The 20,600-nt window shown below is 40.2% G+C and overlaps 1 protein-coding gene across 2 annotated transcripts in view; it reads left to right on the forward strand.

Moving 5' to 3' along the window:
* The window catches only part of adamtsl5 (ADAMTS like 5), a 118,446-nt gene that overhangs the window by 60,924 nt on the left and 36,922 nt on the right, over nt 1-20,600 (forward strand). Inside the window, exons 5-6 of one of the 2 annotated variants that reach the window (XM_062030492.1) lie at nt 600-705; nt 6,749-6,876. In XM_062030492.1, coding sequence (XP_061886476.1) covers nt 600-705; nt 6,749-6,876 — 234 coding nt within the window. The remainder of the gene's footprint in view (nt 1-599; nt 706-6,748; nt 6,877-20,600) is intronic. The other variant, XM_062030493.1, reaches the window with a different exon arrangement.

Genomic DNA, 20,600 nt, shown 5'->3' on the forward strand with positions numbered 1-20,600 from the left:
CCCCCCTCAGGCCATGACAGAGGTGTCATACAACTAGTTGTAAGTTGATGTATTATCCCAAGGGTGCTGAAAATATTTTCTGAAGGTAGAAAATTTAATTAGTGCTGCTTTTGGGACCCTTTAGGGTGTAACCCGGAATTTCACTCACTAATCTTTGTATTCACTGCAGAGCTCTGATGTTTTGTGCAGTCGCGCTGCAGTCGACTGTCCGAGCAGCTACTGTGTGTTCCAAATGTGCAGAGTTACGTGTGTACAGTATGTGTTTGCACAGGAGATCACTGTGGCCCGTACTTGTAGAGGATCTCGCTGATGAGTTGAAGCATGTTTTACGATGTTTGAATGTGACTAAGAGTTACACTTTGGATCCAAGTGATTCATTTCAAACCCCTGGTCATAGACACCAATCCCAGACGTGTTGTCGGTACGCTACAAAAACCTGTTTATAGTGTGGGAAATTCTGACTGTCGTGTTGTTCTGAGAAGCTCTATCTTAAAGTTAGCCTTGAGTAGAATTTTGTCTGGGTTAGGATTGACCATCATATACAATTAGTCGATGATATTAATTCAATAATAACCTTAATGTATGTGTGCCTCGTGCAGGAGTGCCCTCCAGGCTCAGAAGATTTCCGAGAGATGCAGTGTGCTGCTTTCAATGGCAGACAGTTGGTGGCAGGAAACTCATTCAGATGGAAAACCTTTCATGGAGGTCAGCATCGCAACTTACAAAACCACTTTACAGCACTCATTTTTAACAAACCCTATTAACATTAATATTTTTACCTTTCACTATGGGCACATGTTTTCTTTTATTAACATCATTATAATCCTTCAAAGGAAATAACAATTCTGATACAGTACCTCAATTCACGTGGTTCTTGTAACTCAAAACACTTGTATCTCAAATCAACTTCAGCCATTGAAATCAATTTACTCGTTGCTTTCCCCTTCCTCCGAAAAACCCAGCATAATTTTAACATGTTTTTTAACATGTTTGTTTTACTTTTACAAAGTAAAACAAACTTTTAAATAACAATATTGTATATACAATGCAATGTACGACAAACAACGACAGTAGTTTTATGAAATAACGTAGTAATAATGTACAGCATTATCTCCCTTCGAGCTGCTTCTATGGCAAACACACCATCAGCAGCTTCTCCATCTTTCATATCTTCCGTTTAGGTATTATTTTAATGTCCTTGGCTGGCATTATTTATCAGTATGCTGCATATAGCAGTGCTATGCTTGAATCGTTTTGCCGTGTTGGATACACGCTCTGTCATGATTTTTGATGATTTCTGTATTTAAGTAAATTAATATTCTTCGCTTCTTCTCAGTACTGTCTTTCAAATGTTCTTTCCAATGGTTGGAAAACAAAGTCATGTCTTAATTATTTTCTGTCACTACCCCTTTAGGGGACAGAAATTGTGCTCGCCCCTGAATTGAATTACTATTGAGAACTTGATAATATTTATGTATTTATCTGTACAATGCATTTTTTGCGTTATATTCTCTATAGACGCCACTGACGACTTCTCCTTTTTTTTAAAAAATTCCTGTCACAAACTTCTCCATTTCTTCACCTCAATCGACTTACTACTTCTCCTGGGTAGAGCAGGAAGCCTTTTGATTAGATTGACCACTGCTACCGCCTACTTTCAGGGGGGTGTAATGTTCTAACTTGAATACCAGAGTCAAGACACAAATAATGAAAACATCTGTCATCACACCACGTCTCGACCTCTTATTTGAGAAACACTGAGCTAATGGAACCTATTTAAGTCCACATCCCTCGGACTGCCTCACTCACATCGATAGGTGGTTGTCGACATGATTGAAAGCAAAAGTAACCCTTACTTGCACATTTACTTATGACTTTGGCCAGAGACATGAGGAGGATGGCAGACAATGAAGATTTTTAAACCCACAACAGGTTGTGAACATTGTTTTCTTCCATTTGTGCTTTTTTATTTAGATTATTGCATTTTCATATGAAATGTTATACTGTTCTCTAACGGAGCTGCTACTTTAAATTTGTTGTCATTTTGAGACTTCAATGGCAATAAAGCTTTTGACATCAGGTGGCTAATAGAAATGGCCTATATGGCCTAAAATCTATATTGCGATATATATTGCAGCCCCCTGTGATAGCGATATATATCACAATATATTACCAGTGGAAGGCCGTGTGTTTCCCACAGAGGCCTTCTGTGATATCCGACTTCAATGATTACCTCTCAAAATACCAAAATTGATGTCACCACATGACCTTTGCCAGAGAAATACTATACAGGAAGACATTTACGCCCCACTGCGTATTGAATCACATCAACAGTATACAAAACAGGTTATTTTCTGGCGCATTTAAAAATCAATTAAAACGCATCAGCAATTAAAACATATCTTATGTGGTACTGTGAAAATTAAAATTGCAAAAAACATATTAAAAGTGAAAAAATAAAATATTTGAACTCACTATTGGACGCCGTTAAAGCCAGTGGTACCACTCGTCGTCGGCTGATTCAAGTGGAAATGGTGAGCATTTCCCCATTTGATCCCCAGAACTGAGCTAGCTTCCGGGGTTGGCCAACATTGTCTCACAAGATGTAGTTTCTCTTTAAATATCCTTCTTGACAATGGCCTTGCAAATATATATCTGCCACCTAATCAACGTTTTGTTCTCCTTCCCTGCTATCCCGGTCTGGCTAGGGCCAAACACTTCCCGCTTCCTGCTAAATTGACATGATCGGATACTCACTTGTCACTCCGAAGTGAGTATCTATTCACAGTCTTGTTAACATCAGGCTACTTAAATAGGCTACTGTCAACAACTTGTGATCTGATTGTCTATCGCAACTATCTCTCAACTCTATGTGTTCTCAAATTCAGCCGCTAACGATCCTGATGAGTATCCAATCACAGGACGAGTAAATGTCATGTTCAACGTTACGCCATCTAGAAGGTCTTACTGACACAACTCGTGATCTGATTGGCTATCCCAACTGTCTATCACTCCATGTCCCTGTTCACTTACAGTGCACGGACGCCCGCATTGATGATTCTGAAGGCCTCCGGCAGATTTGGTACAGCATGGCAACATAAGGTAGCTGAATTCTGATTGGATACAAACTAAAACTAAAAACAACAGCACTGGAACAAGCATAATATGACATGAAGAGAATATGAATAATTTTAGATATTTAGGGAAAGTAAATAAAAAAATAATTGTATCTTTAATTATGATCAGAATTTCTGGTTATGTTAGGCCAGCAGAGAAGGCCTTGCTGGCCCTGACGGCACACCACTGTATATTACAGCAGTGGTCCCCAACCTTTTTGTAGCTGCGGACCGGTCAACGCTTGAAAATGAGTCCCACGGACCGGGGGGGGGGGGGGGGGGGGGGGGGTAATTTTTTAAGAAATACAATCATGTGTGCTTACGGACTGTATCCCTGCAGACTGTATTGATATATAATGTATATATTGTGCTTTTTAGGTTCATTTAATAATAAAAAATAAAAATAAACTTTTTTTTTTTTTTAAATTTATTTCTTGTGCGGCCCGGTACCAATCGGACCGGTGGTTGGGGACCACTGTATTACAGGGTTTCCCCTTGATTGCCACTATATAGGTGGCTGTGGGGGCGTGGTCATTATGACATTATTGATGACATGATAAATTTGATTTTCATTGATATATTTATATAAAAAAAAAAAGGCTCAACCAATGTTTCATGTATATATTTAAAAACAAATAGTGTTATCAGTTACTAATAATACCATTAATAATACTAATATTACATTTTTTTTCAGAATCACAATCACGATCAGCTTTAACACAAATAATTTGACTTGCTAGACTGTGCTCTCTTTGATAAATGCAGTTTCAATTGCTGCTGCTTATTGTAAAATGCAACTCAGGCTATACATTAATGTTGCAATTTAGTTTGCCTAATGTGTAAACAGTCCTTTGAGTTAGATTTGGAAAAAAATAACTAGGTGTTTATTTGATATTCTTCACAATTAAGTCACTGTAAAACTAACCACACTAAAGAAAGTACATACCGTAATTTCCGGACTATAAGCCGCTACTTTTTCCCCCCGTTCTGGTCCCTGCGGCTTATACAAGGGTGCGGCTTATTTACGGCCTGTTCTTCTCCGACACCGACGAAGAGGATTTCGGTGGTTTTAGTACGCAGGAGGAAGACAATGACACAATGATTAAAGACTGACTTTTCATATACCGGTAGGCTGGTTATTTTGATCACGTACAGGCGAGCACTTTGTATTACTTTGCACCGTTGTATTATTTGTACTCTGCACGAATGCTGTTCGTCATGTCAAAGATGTGAAAGTTTGATTGAATGATTGAAAGATTTATTGTTAATAAATGGGACGCTTTGCGTTCCCAAACAGTCATCTCTGTCCCGACAATCCCCTCCGTGGTAGCAGGAACCCCTATATACTACGGTAATTACACATCAAAACCCTGCGGCTTATAGTCGGGTGCGGCTTATATATGGAGCAATCTGTATTTTCCCCTAAATTTAGCTGGTGCGGCTTATAGTCAGGTGCGGCTTATAGTCCGGAAATTGCGGTAATATATACACATCAATCAATCAATCAATGTTTATTTATATAGCCCTAAATCACAAGTGTCTCACGAAGTGCACTTACATGTAGGAATCATGTTAGATGAATAATATAATTTGGAATAAAGTGAAAAAATCAATACAATTATGGAGGATGAAGATTGAGCTGTATTGCCGCTTGCTTAATGTTAACGTACAATGGACTATCTCTTAGACAAGCTAACTCAAAATAGCAGGGTCATTCGCAGGGCACAGAAAAACAATCATTCACACTCACATTCAGATCTATGGACAATTTACAGTATCCAATGAACCTAACATACATATTTTTGGAATGTGGGAAGAAACTGAAGTGTCAAGAGAAAACCACACACACGGTGACAAATGCAGACTCCACACGGCGATGTCTAAATGGAGGTTCGAAGACGCACACGGCGTAAAGTTAGACATTATTATACAAAGGCTCCAAATGTAACTGCTGACTTATAAGTTTTAAAGTACCAATGATTGTCACACACACTAGGTGTGGTGAAATTTGTCCTCTGCATTTGACCCATACCCTTGTTCACCCCCTGGGAGGTGAGGGGAGCAGTGGGCAGCAGTGGTGGCCACACCCGGGAATCATTTTTGGTGCAGTAGCAAATTACAGTATGTATTTTCCAGTTGTATTTTTTTCTTAAAACTGTTATTCTACTTATTAATTCACTTTCAACAGCTTGACTTTTTGTTGTAACATGTTTTTATCTACACTTATTAAAATGTAATAAACACTTATTCTTTTGTTGTTTGGATACTTAATATTAGTTTTGGGCAATACTACAGATTTTGGGTATCGATCCAATACCAAGTAATTACATGGGCAATATTCGTCATACCAATACTGATCCTTCAAATTTTCAGGATCATTGAATGATTACATTTTTGATCACAACTATAATCAGACAAAAACACAGGAGGGCGGTGTAACAATATCAATTAAATATTTAAATGATTTCACTCTCTGATTTACAGTAAATGCTTTGGTATTTGTCGTTAAAGCCCTCCCATATCAAGAGACTTATTTATTGAGTTTGTAAACAATAACAAAAATGACCAAATATTTTTGGATCGTAAGAAATATTGATATAGCTACTGCCTTATCGACCTGATACTATACTACTTGGTTACACTACCCATTTTTGTTTACATTCAAAAGCTCTGGTTCGTAGTTAGCATACCCTCCTACAGTGTGTATCGTAGCATGTTTAGCTGTTACTCGTCCTCCAGGGATGATACTTACAAGAAACTTCGTTTATTTTCGGCGATGGAGGCAAGGATTACTTAATTAGAAATGGCTTTGTGGATGGACGTTATCCGCTAGCAAGAATGCTACGTTGCGTTAAGGACGCGTTTGTGGGACAAAGCAAGAATCTGTCGTCTACATGCATTTTCAAGATATAACAATAGTAATAAAAGCTCTATAATCGGCCAAATTCATATTTATATCGTATATCGTCAAAATCACAGAACCGTAGTGGCTAACAATAGAAATTAAAACATTTTTATTTTGTTATTTGCTGTGGTAGAATTCAGGTTAATACCTGCATAATTTTATTTTGTCTTACTGTTGTTTCACACTGCTTCGCGATGAAGATGAAGTTACTAACAATACTACAACACAAATCGACATACACGGAGCCATTTTACAAAGAAATTACCCATTTAGCTCTCAAATTTGACGTTGACAAAAGTGGTGGACCATGTGTGTCTATATTCGATATGAGGACGGTGAACTGGGACTTGATGAGTTGGTCGACAAACGTGTTGTTCACATAAGCGGGACCGACAAACGAGTTTCATTGTATGTATGGAAACATAAAAGTATATGATTTGCTTGGAAAATAGAATAAAAATAGAATAATAAATAATATACTAGCACAAAGTATTTTACTGTACTCTCCGTGAGGCTATAAAAACTTGCCAGGTTTGGACCAGTCTGCTGTAACCTCAAGCAATGCATTGATGGCAGTCCCGCACATTATGCTCATTGAGGCATTTTACATGTTTTTTTACTCTTTCTCAACTCTCACCTCCAAATCCCCTCTGTCTGTCACACTTGACCTTGCCTGTTTTTCCACCAATAAACCACTGTGCCAATGACTGAACATCTCCCCTGCTAGGCGCCAACCCCTGTGAGCTCAGCTGCTTGGCCTTGGGTCATAACTTCTACTACAACTTTGGTCATGTGCTCGATGGCACCGCCTGCGACAAAGAGCCTGGAGCTGTGTGTGTCAACGGACGCTGTCTGGTGAGAGCAAACTTGTGTCGATGCTTTGACTGATACTATCTTTACAAGCCAACGCCATGTTGTGCGTAAGGGCCAGAGTGCATTCTTCATGCATATCAAGCTTTCATTGATCTTTACTACTCTGTTTTTGAGGAAAAGTTCACAGCTGCTTCAGCCTTCAGGCCTCTTTGTCACAGATGTCAATATAGACTGGAAATCAACCCATTATATCAGCGATACAGTAATAATCCTGACAGTATCCAACAGTTTTTTTAAAATTCTGTCCTTTGTATGCACTGGTTCTCCCATATAGCCATTCACACATCCCCATAGCTGGTTTTATGGGCTGGATCCCAGTTCATAGTATCAGGGAAGCAGACTGCAGCTGCTGGAGACGACACCTCTCTGTGATCAGTGGGGTGCTCAAACATCCAAAATCACTATTTTTATCAATTTCAATTCTAAATCAATTCATAATTTTCTACATTCAAAGATTCAAAAAATTTAAAAAATATCTATTTTTAGATTAAAAAAACATTAAACCGCTATTTTTTATATACAGAATTATTATTTTTATTGATACTGTTGCATTTATTAATTTTTGTTTTTCCTTTTTTTTCCCAGTACCGTATTCGATTGTATTTGCATGTATTCTCAATTGCTTTGTAAATTTATATCCTAAGTATTGTAAAGCTGTGATTGAGTTGGAGTTGCTCTATTTTCTTTTATTAGATTGATGGCACAGGGTGACTTCCTCCCACCTCTAAAGACATGCACCTGGGGATAGGTTGATTGGCAACACTAAATTGGCCCTAGTGTGTGAATGTGAGTGTGAATGTTGTCTGTCTATCTGTGTTGGCCCTGCGATGAGGTGGCGACTTGTCCAGGGTGCACCCCGCCTTCCGCCCTGAGTGCAGCTGGTATAGGCTCCAGCACCACTCACAACCCTGAGAGGGACAAGCGGTAGAAAATGAATGGATGGATGGAGTGATTAACATTCTGTGATTTTTGTAAATAAAATTGTAAAAAAAAAATGAAGGACAAAACTGTCACATGTCAGCAGCCAAAAGGAATTTTTGTAATCTGTAATGAAAAATTGTATCATCAGTTATACACCAAATAATACATTATGAAAATCGGGTTATATTGAGTATTGCTGCTGAATCCATTTGTCAACCCAATAATCAGAATGGAATCACGAGGTGCCCGGTACATTAGCGGTGTCCAAAGTGCGGGCATGGGTCCATTACTGACCTGCAATTACTAAAAAAACAACAATGACCTGCAATTACTAAAAAAACAACAAAAGCAAAAATGGGGAATATGTTACACGGGTCGTTATGCCAAATTGTTGGATTCCATAGCGGAGACCAAGAGTAATTTTTCCAAAGTTTAATAACAAAAATTAAGATAACCTCAGTGGTACAGTTGGTAAAAGTTCTACTAAAATTAACAAAAAAACGTGGTTAACACTACAGCAAGTATAAGCAGGCGATAAGCAATTACCCACTAGAGCGTGAAGCAGAGGAACAGCGAAGCCAAAAATAGCAAATACAAAAAGGAAAATAGCAGGCATGAGCAAACTGTACACACATGCAGGAAAACAAGAAACTGCCTGGTGTCTGACAGAAGTGACTTGTAACGGCCTAATTGACAAGTGCACACAGGTGAGCACCGGTGGTTCCACCCATGAACACCAAATAAGTGCCCTAAGCACAGAGCAGTGCACTGTGGTCCAAATACAAGCGTGACAGGAAAATGAGCAAAAATGTATAATGTAAAGAAACATTTTTAAAAAGAGCTACTGCTAATAAAAGAAATCTAACATGCAGAATGTTTATTTGCTTTTAGTTAGTTTAAATAAATCTATATAAATATATTATTATTTAAAGATAACAGCATATTGGATAGGTTGTATCCTTTTTTTAACTATTAAAATGGTCCTCCACGGCCTGTAATATGTCATCATTTGTCAAAAAATGCATAGATTGTAAGATTAATACTGACAAATATATTAATCCAATATTCTAACTTTTTTGTAATAATACACACAACTTTTAACCAAGGAATAGGCTCATAGGTGTTTGTTTTTTGTTTTGCGATTCTTGTGAAATTTGAATCAATTCAGAATCATGATTTGGATTTGAATCATTTTTTTCGGATACAGAACAGATAGAAGTCACAAAACTATCAAGAAATATGATGTCACACAACAGTGTTTCCCATTCATTACATTTACATTTGGATCACTCCAATATATTTGGGACTACCTGTTCTTCTTTGTTCATAAACACATTTTAATGGGACTGTCTGTAAATGTAGCTCGTTGTAACAATGCCCTACAGTACAGCATTTTGAGTAAAAAAATAATTAATGGAGTTAAAAACATTTGCTGATGGGTGTGTTTTATAGTGAGAATAGTGTGTACAAGTGTGCGCAGCGGATTTTTTTTTGTGTAGATACATTGTGAGGTTTGTGAATCCACACACCGTTTTACAAAGGCTCCTAGTTTGCCAGAGAATAAAAATACATAACAGGAGGGATCAGTGTTGTCCACAAAGCAAATATTCAGACCACATTGTATTATTCTCCAGTGCAATAACAGTACTGAAATGAAAGCTAAAAGGCCATTAATGGGAGCCTTAAAAAAAGGGGAAAAAAAGAAGTAACTAAATAGTTACTTTTCACAGTAACGCTTTACTTTTTGGTGTAAGTAACTGAGTTAGTAACTGAGTTACTTTTGAAATAAAGTAACTAGTAACTGTAACTAGTTACTGGTTTTCAGTAACTAACCCAACACTGCTGCCGATACATAAACCTTATTTTCTATATCAGAATCAGAATCAGAATAGTTTTATTGCCATTGTTTGAGAACGGGTTCACAAACTAGGAATTTTTCTTGGTGCAAACGTGCGACATAAAACACATATAACACATATTTGGTATAAAAAGAGCTGTGACTGAGCTATCAGATAGACTTAGAAGGGATTCAAGGAATTCAAGGAGCTGCTGTTAGGAGTTCTTGTTCATTTGCCTGATGGCCGAGGGGAAAAAACTGTTCGGGTGGCGGGAGGTGTGGGTCTGGATGGAGCGTAGTCTCCTGCCTGAGGGGAGAGGGGAGAATAGTGTGTGTCCAGGGTGAGAAGAGTCAGCTGTGATCCGACCCACACGCCTCCTGGTCCTGGAGGAGAACAAGTCCTGGAGGGACGGGAGCTTGCAGCCAATCACCTTCTCCGCAGCACGTACGATGCGTTGCAGTCTATTCTTATCCTGGACTGTGGCACCGGGGAACCACACTGTGATGGAGGAGGTCAGGATGGATTCTATGATGGCTGAGTAAAACTGCACCAGCGTCTCGGTCGGCACCTTAAGTTTCCTCAGCTGCCGCAGGAAGTACATCCTCTGCTGGGCCTTCTTGATGAGGGAGCTGATGGTCAGCTCCCACTTGAGGTCCTGGGTGATGGTGGTGCCCAAGAAACTGAAGGAGTCCACAATGGGGACGGGGGTGGGAGAGTCAATCAGGGTGAGAGGGGATGGTGGGGCTGTGACTTTCCTGAAGTCCATGATCATCTCCACTGTTTTCTGGGCGTTCAGCTCCAGGTTATTGAGGCTGCACCAGGACGTCAGCCGGTCTACCTCTCTCCTGTAGGCGGACTCATCGCCATTCGAGATGAGCCCGATGAGGGTGGTGTCATCCGCAAACTTGAGCAGTTTTATGGATTGGTGACTGGAGGTGCAGCAGTTTGTATACAGGGAGAAGAGCCAGGGGGAGAGTACACAGCCCTGAGGAGTACCAGTGTTTGTGGTTCAACTGTCCGAGACAATCTTCCCCAGCCTTACGTGCTGTCTTCGGTCTGTCAGGAAGTCATTAATCCAACTGCAGAGGGAGTCGGGCACGCTGAGCTGGTAGAGCTTGTCTCGTAGCAGTCCAGGGAGGATGGTGTTGAAGGCAGAGCTGAAGTCCACAAACAGGATCCTAGCGTAGGTTCCTGGGGAGTCCAGATGCTCCAGGATGAAGTGGAGGGCCAGGTTCACTGCATCCTCCACAGACCTGTTGGCTCTGTAGGCGAACTGCAGTGGGTCCAGGAGGGGGGCGGTGATGTCCTTGAGGTGGGGCAGGACCAAGCGCTCAAAGGACTTCATGACCACAGACGTCAGCGCGACCGGCCTGTAGTCATTTAGTCCTGTGATCCGTGCTTTCTTGGGGACAGGGACAATGGTAGAGGTCTTAAAGCAGGACGGCACGCGGCATAGCTCCAGAGAGGTGTTAAAAATGTCAGTGAAGACAGGAGCCAGCTGGTCCGCACAGTGTCTGAGAGTGGAGGGGGAGACACCATCCGGCCCGGGGGCCTTCCGCATATTCATCTTCAAGAACTGCCGGCGTACATCCTCTTCTTTAATGGAGAGGGTCTTTACAGTCTTATTGTGTTTTTGGAGTCCTGTGATGTCATTGGAGTCCTTTGAGTCCTTTAATTCCTTTAATGATGTGCTGGCATTGGTGGGGAGGGTGATGGTGGGGGGAGCATGGCTTTGATGAGCTGAAGGCCGTTCATGACGACAGTAATGTGTGTTGAGGCCCTGAGCGAGAGTCCGGTCCTCGCTCAGGGCCTGGGGGGTTTTGGGCTTATAGTTCGTAAGGGCCCTTAGACCTCTCCAAACTGCCGCAGAATCATTGGAGCGGAACTGTTCCTGTAGACGGTTAGAGTACACAGATTTAGCTTTCTCCACTTCCCTGGTGAAGTGGTACTTCGCTTCTCTGTATGTACTTCGGTCCCCGCTTCTCCACGCAGCCTCCTTCTTCTTGCGCAGCTGTCGGAGCTTGGGTGTGAACCAGGGCTTGTCGTTGTTATAACAAACCCTGGTGCGCGTTGGAATGATGCGCGCCTCATTGAACTGTATGTATGAGGTCACAGTGTCCGTATACTCGTCCAGATTGTTCGTGGCCGCTCCAATTGCCTCCCAGTCTGTTGTTTCCCAACAAGCACGCAACTCGTCCACAGACTCGGCGGTGAAACACTTAATGTTCCTCATAACAGGTTTAGCCAGTTTCAGTCTCTGTCTGTATGAAGGGATTAAGTGCACCATCACGTGATAATATAATATGCATATTATATACTGTATGAAAAATGCCACGTTTAAACTGTACAGAAAAAAATTGCATTTGCTATTTGCATTTGAAAATAATGGACATTCCTGGCAAATAGAAACAACATACTGTATGTCAATAGACACTCGATATGGATCGGACCATCCCTTGCTCCTAAACAACTGTAACCTTGACAACATTAATTTCCTGCAATACACATAGAGATCCTTAGCGTATTTTTTTATGTACTTAAGGCCTTAGGTCGGAGCTTGATTATAGGGCTCCTAAATTGCTGCTTTTGAACCTGAGAACCTCCCCCTTGATTGGTTTACATTACAACCTAAGAGATGATTTTGTGTGTTTAGCAACATTATTCCCCACACAACCATCTTTGTACTTTGGAATTTATAGAGCGCCACTAGCTTTCTTCGTCGGGCCCCTTGCTGCTGTCCTGTCTTTTTCAATAAAAGTTGTCAGACAAGATAATGACAGGGGGAAGAAAACGTAAAAAAAAGCATGTCATCATACATAAACTACAGTCAAAATTTTGAAACAAAAGGTTAAAGGTTGTATTGCTTACATCAAATAATGTGCAATTTAAAAGCAGCATTTGTGTCAGACGTGTCCAATGTGCGGCCATTGTTTTTTTTGTAATAGAATAGAATAGGGCAGCACGGTGGCAGAGGGGTTAGTGCGTCTGCCTCACAATACGAAGGTCCTGAGTAGTCGTGAGTTCAATCCCGGCCTCGGGATCTTTCTGTGTGGAGTTTGCATGTCCTCCCCGTGACTGCGTGGGTTCCCTCCGGGTACTCCGGCTTCCTCCCACCTCCAAAGACATGCACCTGGGGATAGGTTGATTGGCAACACTAAATTGGCCCTAGTGTGTGAATGTGAGTGTGAATGTTGTCTGTCTATCTGTGTTGGCCCTGCGATGAGGTGGCGACTTGTCCAGGGTGTACCCCGCCTTCCGCCCGATTGTAGCTGAGATAGGCTCCAGAGACCCCCGCGACCCCGAAGGGAATAAGCGGTAGAAAATGGATGGATGGATGGATAGAATAGATACTTTATTGCCCTCTTTCTGGAAATTATGTTGTTGGGGAAGCTTCAGAATAAGCACAGACATAAATATTATACAAATAATATTAAACAAAGAAAATTGGCTCTGCCACAAAATGGCACCAGCAATCCAGAATTGAATGAAATGCGCCCATGGTGCTACTGATCAGGTTTTGGGGGTCAGGGCAGAGGTCGTGTCTGAGACCTCTGGAATGTGTGATTGCAAGATTTGGTTTAGGAGTAAATGAAGTATTACATACTTAATTTTTCTGCTTTAAATTGTAAAATATATAAATAGATACTAATAATAATGGTAGCTTCAATAAAAAAAAAGTGATTTAATTGCACAATCTGCAGGGGCAAAAACAGTGTTTGCAGCTAGGAATCCAGCAAAGGGCGCCCTCTCATAAAAATCACTCAACATTTTCCAGCATGAAAATGTTTTCAAAAGATGGAATGTTGTGTAACTGCACATTATGTCAGTACTAGGGTTGTAACGATGAATGGTATTAATGATAACTGTTTGCCTTTTGAGACACTTGTGATTAAGGGCTGTATAAATAAACTTTGATTGATTGATTGTTTTCAATTTTAATTATCAAAAATATGTTTTCAAAAGATGGCATGTTGTGTAAGTGCACATTGTGTCAGTACTGGGGTTGTAACGATGAACGGTATAAATGGTAACTGTTTTCAATTTTATTGAAAAACTGTGATAAACCCAAGGCTTGACTGGCGCCAGCTAGTTAGCTTAAATGTAAACACTAAAACAAGAGAAATGAACGTATTTATCCTAGAGACAACATAAACCAATATAACTTATATACCGGTAAACACATTACTGTCTAAAAGATATTCGATTGTACCTACCATCTGTGCTCTTTTAGACCAGAATGATTGTTCTATAGGAATACAAGACGGAGGTATTGTTATGGTGTGTTCAAAGACGGCTGAACAGAGTAGGACGCCACAATGCCTGCCAGAAATAATACATTATTATAATATATTTTGTTTGTTAAGCACTTCTCATTTCAACAAGTCTTAAAGTGCTACAGTACAAACCAGTATTTAAAGGGCAACTGCACTTTTTTGGAATTTTGCCTATTGTTCACAATCATTATGAAAGACATGATGACAGATATATATTTTTTGATGCATTCATAATGCATCGTAAATAAAAGTACGCTTACACCGGAGCCAATAGGAGGTCCTCTATTCCGCCCATAAAAACCCAGTAAATAACAATCCAAAAACCGCCAACAATACTCCATTTACATTTTGTGACTTGAATATTAACCTAGTATTAGTGATATTGGTATTATAAGTGCAAACGCAGACAATCTATTTATAGCGGTGCCATGATCATAAGCTTGTGTGCCCGTGTTGCAGATATTGACTGGTCCGCTATTTTCTCACTTCTCTTGAAAGTTTATTCTAGATTATATATCATGCCTCTCATCTAGATTAATAGAAGGATGAGGATGTATTCATACTTGCCAACCCTCCCGGATTTTCCTGGAGACTCCCGAAATTCAGCGCCTCTCCCGAAAACCTCCCGGGACAATTTTTCTCCTGAAAATCTCCCAAAATTCAGGCGGAGCTGGAGGCCACACCCCCTCCAGCTCCATGCGGACCTGAGTGAGGACAGCCTGTTTTTACGTCCGCTTTCCCACGATATAAACAGCGTGCCTGCCCAATCACGTTATAACTGTAGAATGATCGAGGGCGAGTTCTTGGTTTCGTATGGGGATTTATTGTTAAGCAGTTTCATTAACGTCCTCCCAGCGCGGTAACAACACACAACAACAGCAGTCACGTTTTCGTCTACCGTAAAGCAGTTCGTCTGCCGTAAACAGCAATGTTGTGACACTCTTAAACAGGACAATACTGCCATCTACTGTACATATGTGACAATAACATATACGGCTTTTAGAGAGTGCAGTGCACAACTGCGCACACAACAAGAAGACGAAGCAGAAGAACGAGGAAGATACAGCCGTGGCGACGCCGACGACGAGTAAGATGAAGCAATAGCTTGTAAGTTCCAAGCCGCAGCTGCGATTGGACCTGGATAGCCTCCGGGAAGAAGTAGTGGACTACCAAGTGCTTGGCAGGGAAGATCTTAGATTTAGACTTAGACTTCCTTTTTATTGTCATTCAAATTTGAACTTTATAGTACAGATAAGAACGAAATTTCGTTACATAAGCTCATGGTAGTGCAGGATAAAAAAGCAATAAGGTGCATATATAAATAAATAAATATATATATATAAAATAAATACATATATATAAATATATATAAATAAATAAATAGATTACTGTACAGATAAATATATTGCACTTTTTCACATGCGTCCACGTTTATGGATATATGTTATATTATCATTTTTATTCCAGCGAGTTAATCCATTTTGGGGGGAGTTGAGGGGATCATTTAATTATGATGCGTTCAAGTTCAGTGAAGATCTTCCTCAGGAAGCAAAGATTGACCAGTTTTGGGCCATGCTAGGGAGAGATGGAAGATTCCAGACTGTGGTGCATTTGATGAAGGTACTTTTGTGCGTGCCACACAGCAATGCATCATCAGAGAGGGTGTTCAGCATGGTTAGAAAAATAGTGACAGAGAATAGAACAAGGATGGACAATTCAACTCTTAACTCAACAATTAGTAGATGAGTGTTATGTGTGTGTATATGTGTAAATAAATGAACACTGAAATTCAAGTATTTATTTTATTTATTTATATATTTATATATATATATATATATATATATATATAATAAAATAAATATATATACATATAGCTAGAATTCACTGAAAGTCAAGTATTTCTTATATATATATATGAAATACTTGACTTGGTGAATTCTACCTGTAAATATACTCCTCCCCTCTTAACCACGCCCCCAACCACGCCCCTCGACCCACCCCCCAAAATAGGAGGTCTCAAGGTTGGCAAGTATGTGTATTACACTTAGTTTGTCAACTTTGGCATCAAATTTATTTATTTTATTTATTTATCATTTATATCTATTTGTCCTGTCCAGCCACTCAGGCAAATCATATTGTTGATATAGATGACCATATCTGCTGTACAGATTTACTTTACAAAAGGGAAGCGTGGGATACTTCTCTTTGACTTTATTAAATGGATTTATGGAGCAGTAGGAGATAGAAAGTAGAAAAAAACAAAGACAGAGAGGGAAATTGCAGGGACAAGAGGAGGATAAGACAAAGAGAAAAACAACAACAACAACAAAAACAGATCAACAGCTTCCAATTCATTGCAGACCTGCTTTTTGGTGGTTCTCGGTTGACTCTTGATCATCCTGATCAATTTTCTCTCAGCAGCAGGTGATAGCTTGCGTTTTCTTCCTGATTGTGGCAGTGACAAAACTGTGCCATGCACTTTATACTTACGAACAAATGTCTGCACAGTTGCTTTTGGGACCTTAATCTGCTTTGAAATGGCTCCAAGTGACTTTCCTGATTTATTCAAGTCAGTGATTCGTTTTTTCAGATCTGTGCTGAGTTCCTTTGACTTTCCCATTGTCGTGTTTTGTAACAAAGTCTAATGACTGCATTACACGAGCCCTATTTAAATGGGCTCAGATAAGTCAACAGGTGTCATCAATCATAATCACTCACATGAAGTTAGGAGACCATGCCATGAAGCTAATTTGATTTGATTGTAACTTTTCTACATCACAAAAATGATAATGTATGTTGCTGTATGTAAGGGAATAAGCGGTAGAAAATGGATGGATGGATGTTGCTGTATGTATACTTTTGATCCAGCAGATTTGGTCACATTTTCAGTAGACCCATAATAAATTCATAAAAGTACCAAACTTCATGAATGTTTTTTGTGACAAACAAGTATGTGCTCCAATCACTCTATCACAAAAAATAAGAGTTGTAGAAATGATTGGAAACTCAAGACAGCCATGAAATTATGTTCTTTACAAGAGTATGTAAACTTTTGACCACGACTGTATATATGCACATATACATATACATATACATATACATATACATATACATATACATATACATATACATATACATATACATATACACACACATGCATACATACTCATATACAGTACATACATAGTACATACATACACACATACATACATGCACACATACATACATACATACACATGTATATTTATGTATGGATACAGCCCCCGACAAGGCCGCACCCAAACGACGACACAACATTAGGCTCGAAGGACAGCGCGGCAGAGCGCGAGGGCAGGCCCGGGCAGACATCTGACAAACCAACTAACAGGACAACAAACGAGAATGAAGCCAGCATGTCCGTGTGCTGCCACAAACCCCAAAATCGCCCCCTCATCGGACCCAGCAGCCACGGGCGCACACAACGGCTGCAATACCCAGTTTAGACCCACTCATAGCGAGAACAACATGAAAATACCTTGGTTTGCGCTTGGTTTCACCCCTCTTTTCTTCGCGGCAATTATGAGTTATTCTTCATCTAAATGGGAATATATGAACATCCTAGTAGTCGGCATCCTAATGACAGCAGACATTGTACAGTAAGTGATGTTTTGTTATGTTTCTTAGCTCTCATGAATAAAAAACTATCAATAACTTAGTTGGAAAAAAAACCGACCGTTGTGATGCGTTTTTTAAATTAATGCTTAAAATGATCAAAATATGTAAATATTAAATGTAATTTTAAATGCGCCATTGACTACATTACATATATTTTTACGTCATGTATATAAAATCTTACTGGATTTTAAGCTACTATAGGCAGCGTAAAGCGACTCCCATTGTCTTTATTGTAAGCAGACTTTTGATCGCATGTATTTCATATTTACAATGCATAAAAAAAGAAAGACATATGTCTTCTTGCCTTACGTAAGGATTGTGAATGATCCAAAAAAAAAAGTTCAGTTCCCGTTAAAACAATAAAAACTTAGCTATTAAAACATAAATTAAGATTATAACGTTTCAGTGAAGCATAACAAACACACAACATGCAAAATACCGGTAGTGTGTTTTCTAACAGTGTGTTTATATGTACTTTTTGAGCACATTCAACATTACCGTGATAATAATATTAACCGTGATAATTTTGGTCACGATAACTGTGACATGAAATGTTCATATTGTTACATCTCTAGGCAGTGCAAAACAGTATACTGCATGCCTGTAATTGTTGTTATGTGTAAAATGTAATATCCAATGTGTTTGATAACTGTAAGAGGAATATTGAAGGGTTTAAAGCACTGCTGTTCAACTGGAAACCCAGGGCCCAAATCCAGCCTAGGAATGGCATGCACTGGCCCGCGAATTCAGTTAAAACAACTTGTAAGAGACTAACAACTGTATAACAGATTCCTAAAACTACTTGAGCACTGTCATATAGAGGATCTTTTGACTAGCTTTTTGGCAGTAGGTCCTTAAAACAGTAGAATGCTTGTGTTGTATAGAGAGGGAAATTTATTTCCCAAATTTAGTAACACTAACAAAATAAGTAGACAAAAAAATTACATGTCCACTGCAGAGGACGCTGGTTCTCAAGAATACACCAAAAAAATAATACTAGTGAAGTCTGCCCCCCTGGTCGTTAGCTTTCTGGAAATCTGGCCCTAGGGATGGGAATTGAAAACCAATTCTTGTTCAGGACCGGTTCCCAGTATATAAATTCCTTTGCGTCGGTTGTCATTTTTTTCAAACGATTCCATTAACGATTCTTGCGGATGGGGATGCTGTCATTACGCAACGTGCGTAGTGACGTCAGACAGCAACGTAGCGGCGCCCGGGCAGAAAAATCGCTCCAAAGTTTGCCGACATTTTACAGGAAAAGATTGCAACAGTACTACTTGTAATAATTCCAAGGTTGCCATTTCATCAAGAAGACGTCATATGCTGAAACATTTGAACACACAGCATAGTATGCAATAACTATAAATTAATGTCACATTTTTCCCAGAAAACAGATACAAGATGCAATTGCTTGTATTCCGTCATGTGACTTCTTCCCTAAAGTGAAAAACAGTGGTAGTCAACCAAGCCAATGCAATGGAATCCATCACTACACGTTATCAAAAAAAGATGTGTTGAGTAGGGGTGTAACGGTACATGTATTTGTATTGGACCGTTTCGGTACGAGGGTTTCGGTTCGGTTCGGAGGTGTACCGAACGAGTTTCCACACGGACATATAAAGTAGCGTACCGCACATTGTGTAAACAATGCACACCGAGGCACAACACACGGCATGCTAGCAGCGACCAGGCTAGGACAACAAGTAAAATCCAGAGCTGGAAGACCCTCCTGCCTCGTTAAGATCTCCCGTTTGGGAACACTTTGGCTGCGCGATACAACAATGGAGGACGGAGGTTTGCCGACATTGTTCAGCAGCTGCTTCTGACAACACGTCAAACATGTGTTGCTCCTTTTCTGCTTCCGGCTCCCAGACCGTAGTCGAGGAGCGCAGGGGAGACACTCCTCCAGGGCCGATGTATTCTCGGGGGCAACACCCTTCACTCTACCCGGCAGTGGGTCTCCACAGCTCCGGACTCCAGGGTAAATGACGAGTCCGGCGATTAGTTGCAAATCGTGGCTTTATTGAGGTCTTGCACACAGCCAATCCAACAAAACACTAGCCACTCCCCGCACTCACGCTACCGCTCCCTCACTTCACTCGCCCACACACTCACTGACGTCACTCATTTCACATGAAGTCACATATTAAAGGGCCACACACACACATACGCTACTCTCATAACACATGCTAACCCATTTGAAGCGTCACCACTGCATTCAAGCAGCCTCTCCTCGGCAAGTTAGGCAGGGCTAAAGCAATAACAAATGTTTTTATAGAAGCAGATTTAAAGGCCTACTGAAACCCACTACTACCGACCACGCAGTCTGATAGTTTATATATCAATGATGAAATCTTAACATTATAACACATGCCAATACGGCCGGGTTAACTTATAAAGTGACATTTTAAATTTGCCGCTAAACTTCCGGTTCGAAACGCCTCTGAGGATGACGTATGCGCGTGACGTAGCCCGACGAACACGGGTATGCCTTCCACATTGAAGCCGGTACGAAAAAGCTCTGTTTTCATTTCATAATTCCACAGTATTCTGGACATCTGTGTTCGTGAATCTGTTTCAATCATGTTCATTGCATTATGGAGAAGGAAGCCAAGCAAGCAAAGAAGAAAGTTGTCGGTGCGAAATGGACGTATTTTTCGAACGTAGTCAGCCACAACAGTACACAGCCGGCGCTTCTTTGTTTACATTCCCGAAAGATGCAGTCAAGATGGAAGAACTCGGATAACAGAGACTCTAACCAGGAGGACTTTTGATTTGGATACACAGACGCCTGTAGAGAACTGGGACAACACAGACTCTTACCAGGATTACTTTGATTTGGATGACAAAGACGCAGACGTGCTACTGTGAGTATGCAGCTTTGGCTTTTTTTTGCGTATGTACGTAACTTTTTTAAAATATATAAGCTTTATGAACCTTGGGTTAGGTGAACGGTCTTTTGGGCTGAGTGATTGTGTGTGTTGATCATGTGTTTGAATTGTATTGGCGTGTTCTATGG

The sequence above is a fragment of the Entelurus aequoreus genome, linkage group LG02 (genome assembly GCF_033978785.1).
Source record: "Entelurus aequoreus isolate RoL-2023_Sb linkage group LG02, RoL_Eaeq_v1.1, whole genome shotgun sequence".
Taxonomy (NCBI): domain Eukaryota; kingdom Metazoa; phylum Chordata; class Actinopteri; order Syngnathiformes; family Syngnathidae; genus Entelurus; species Entelurus aequoreus.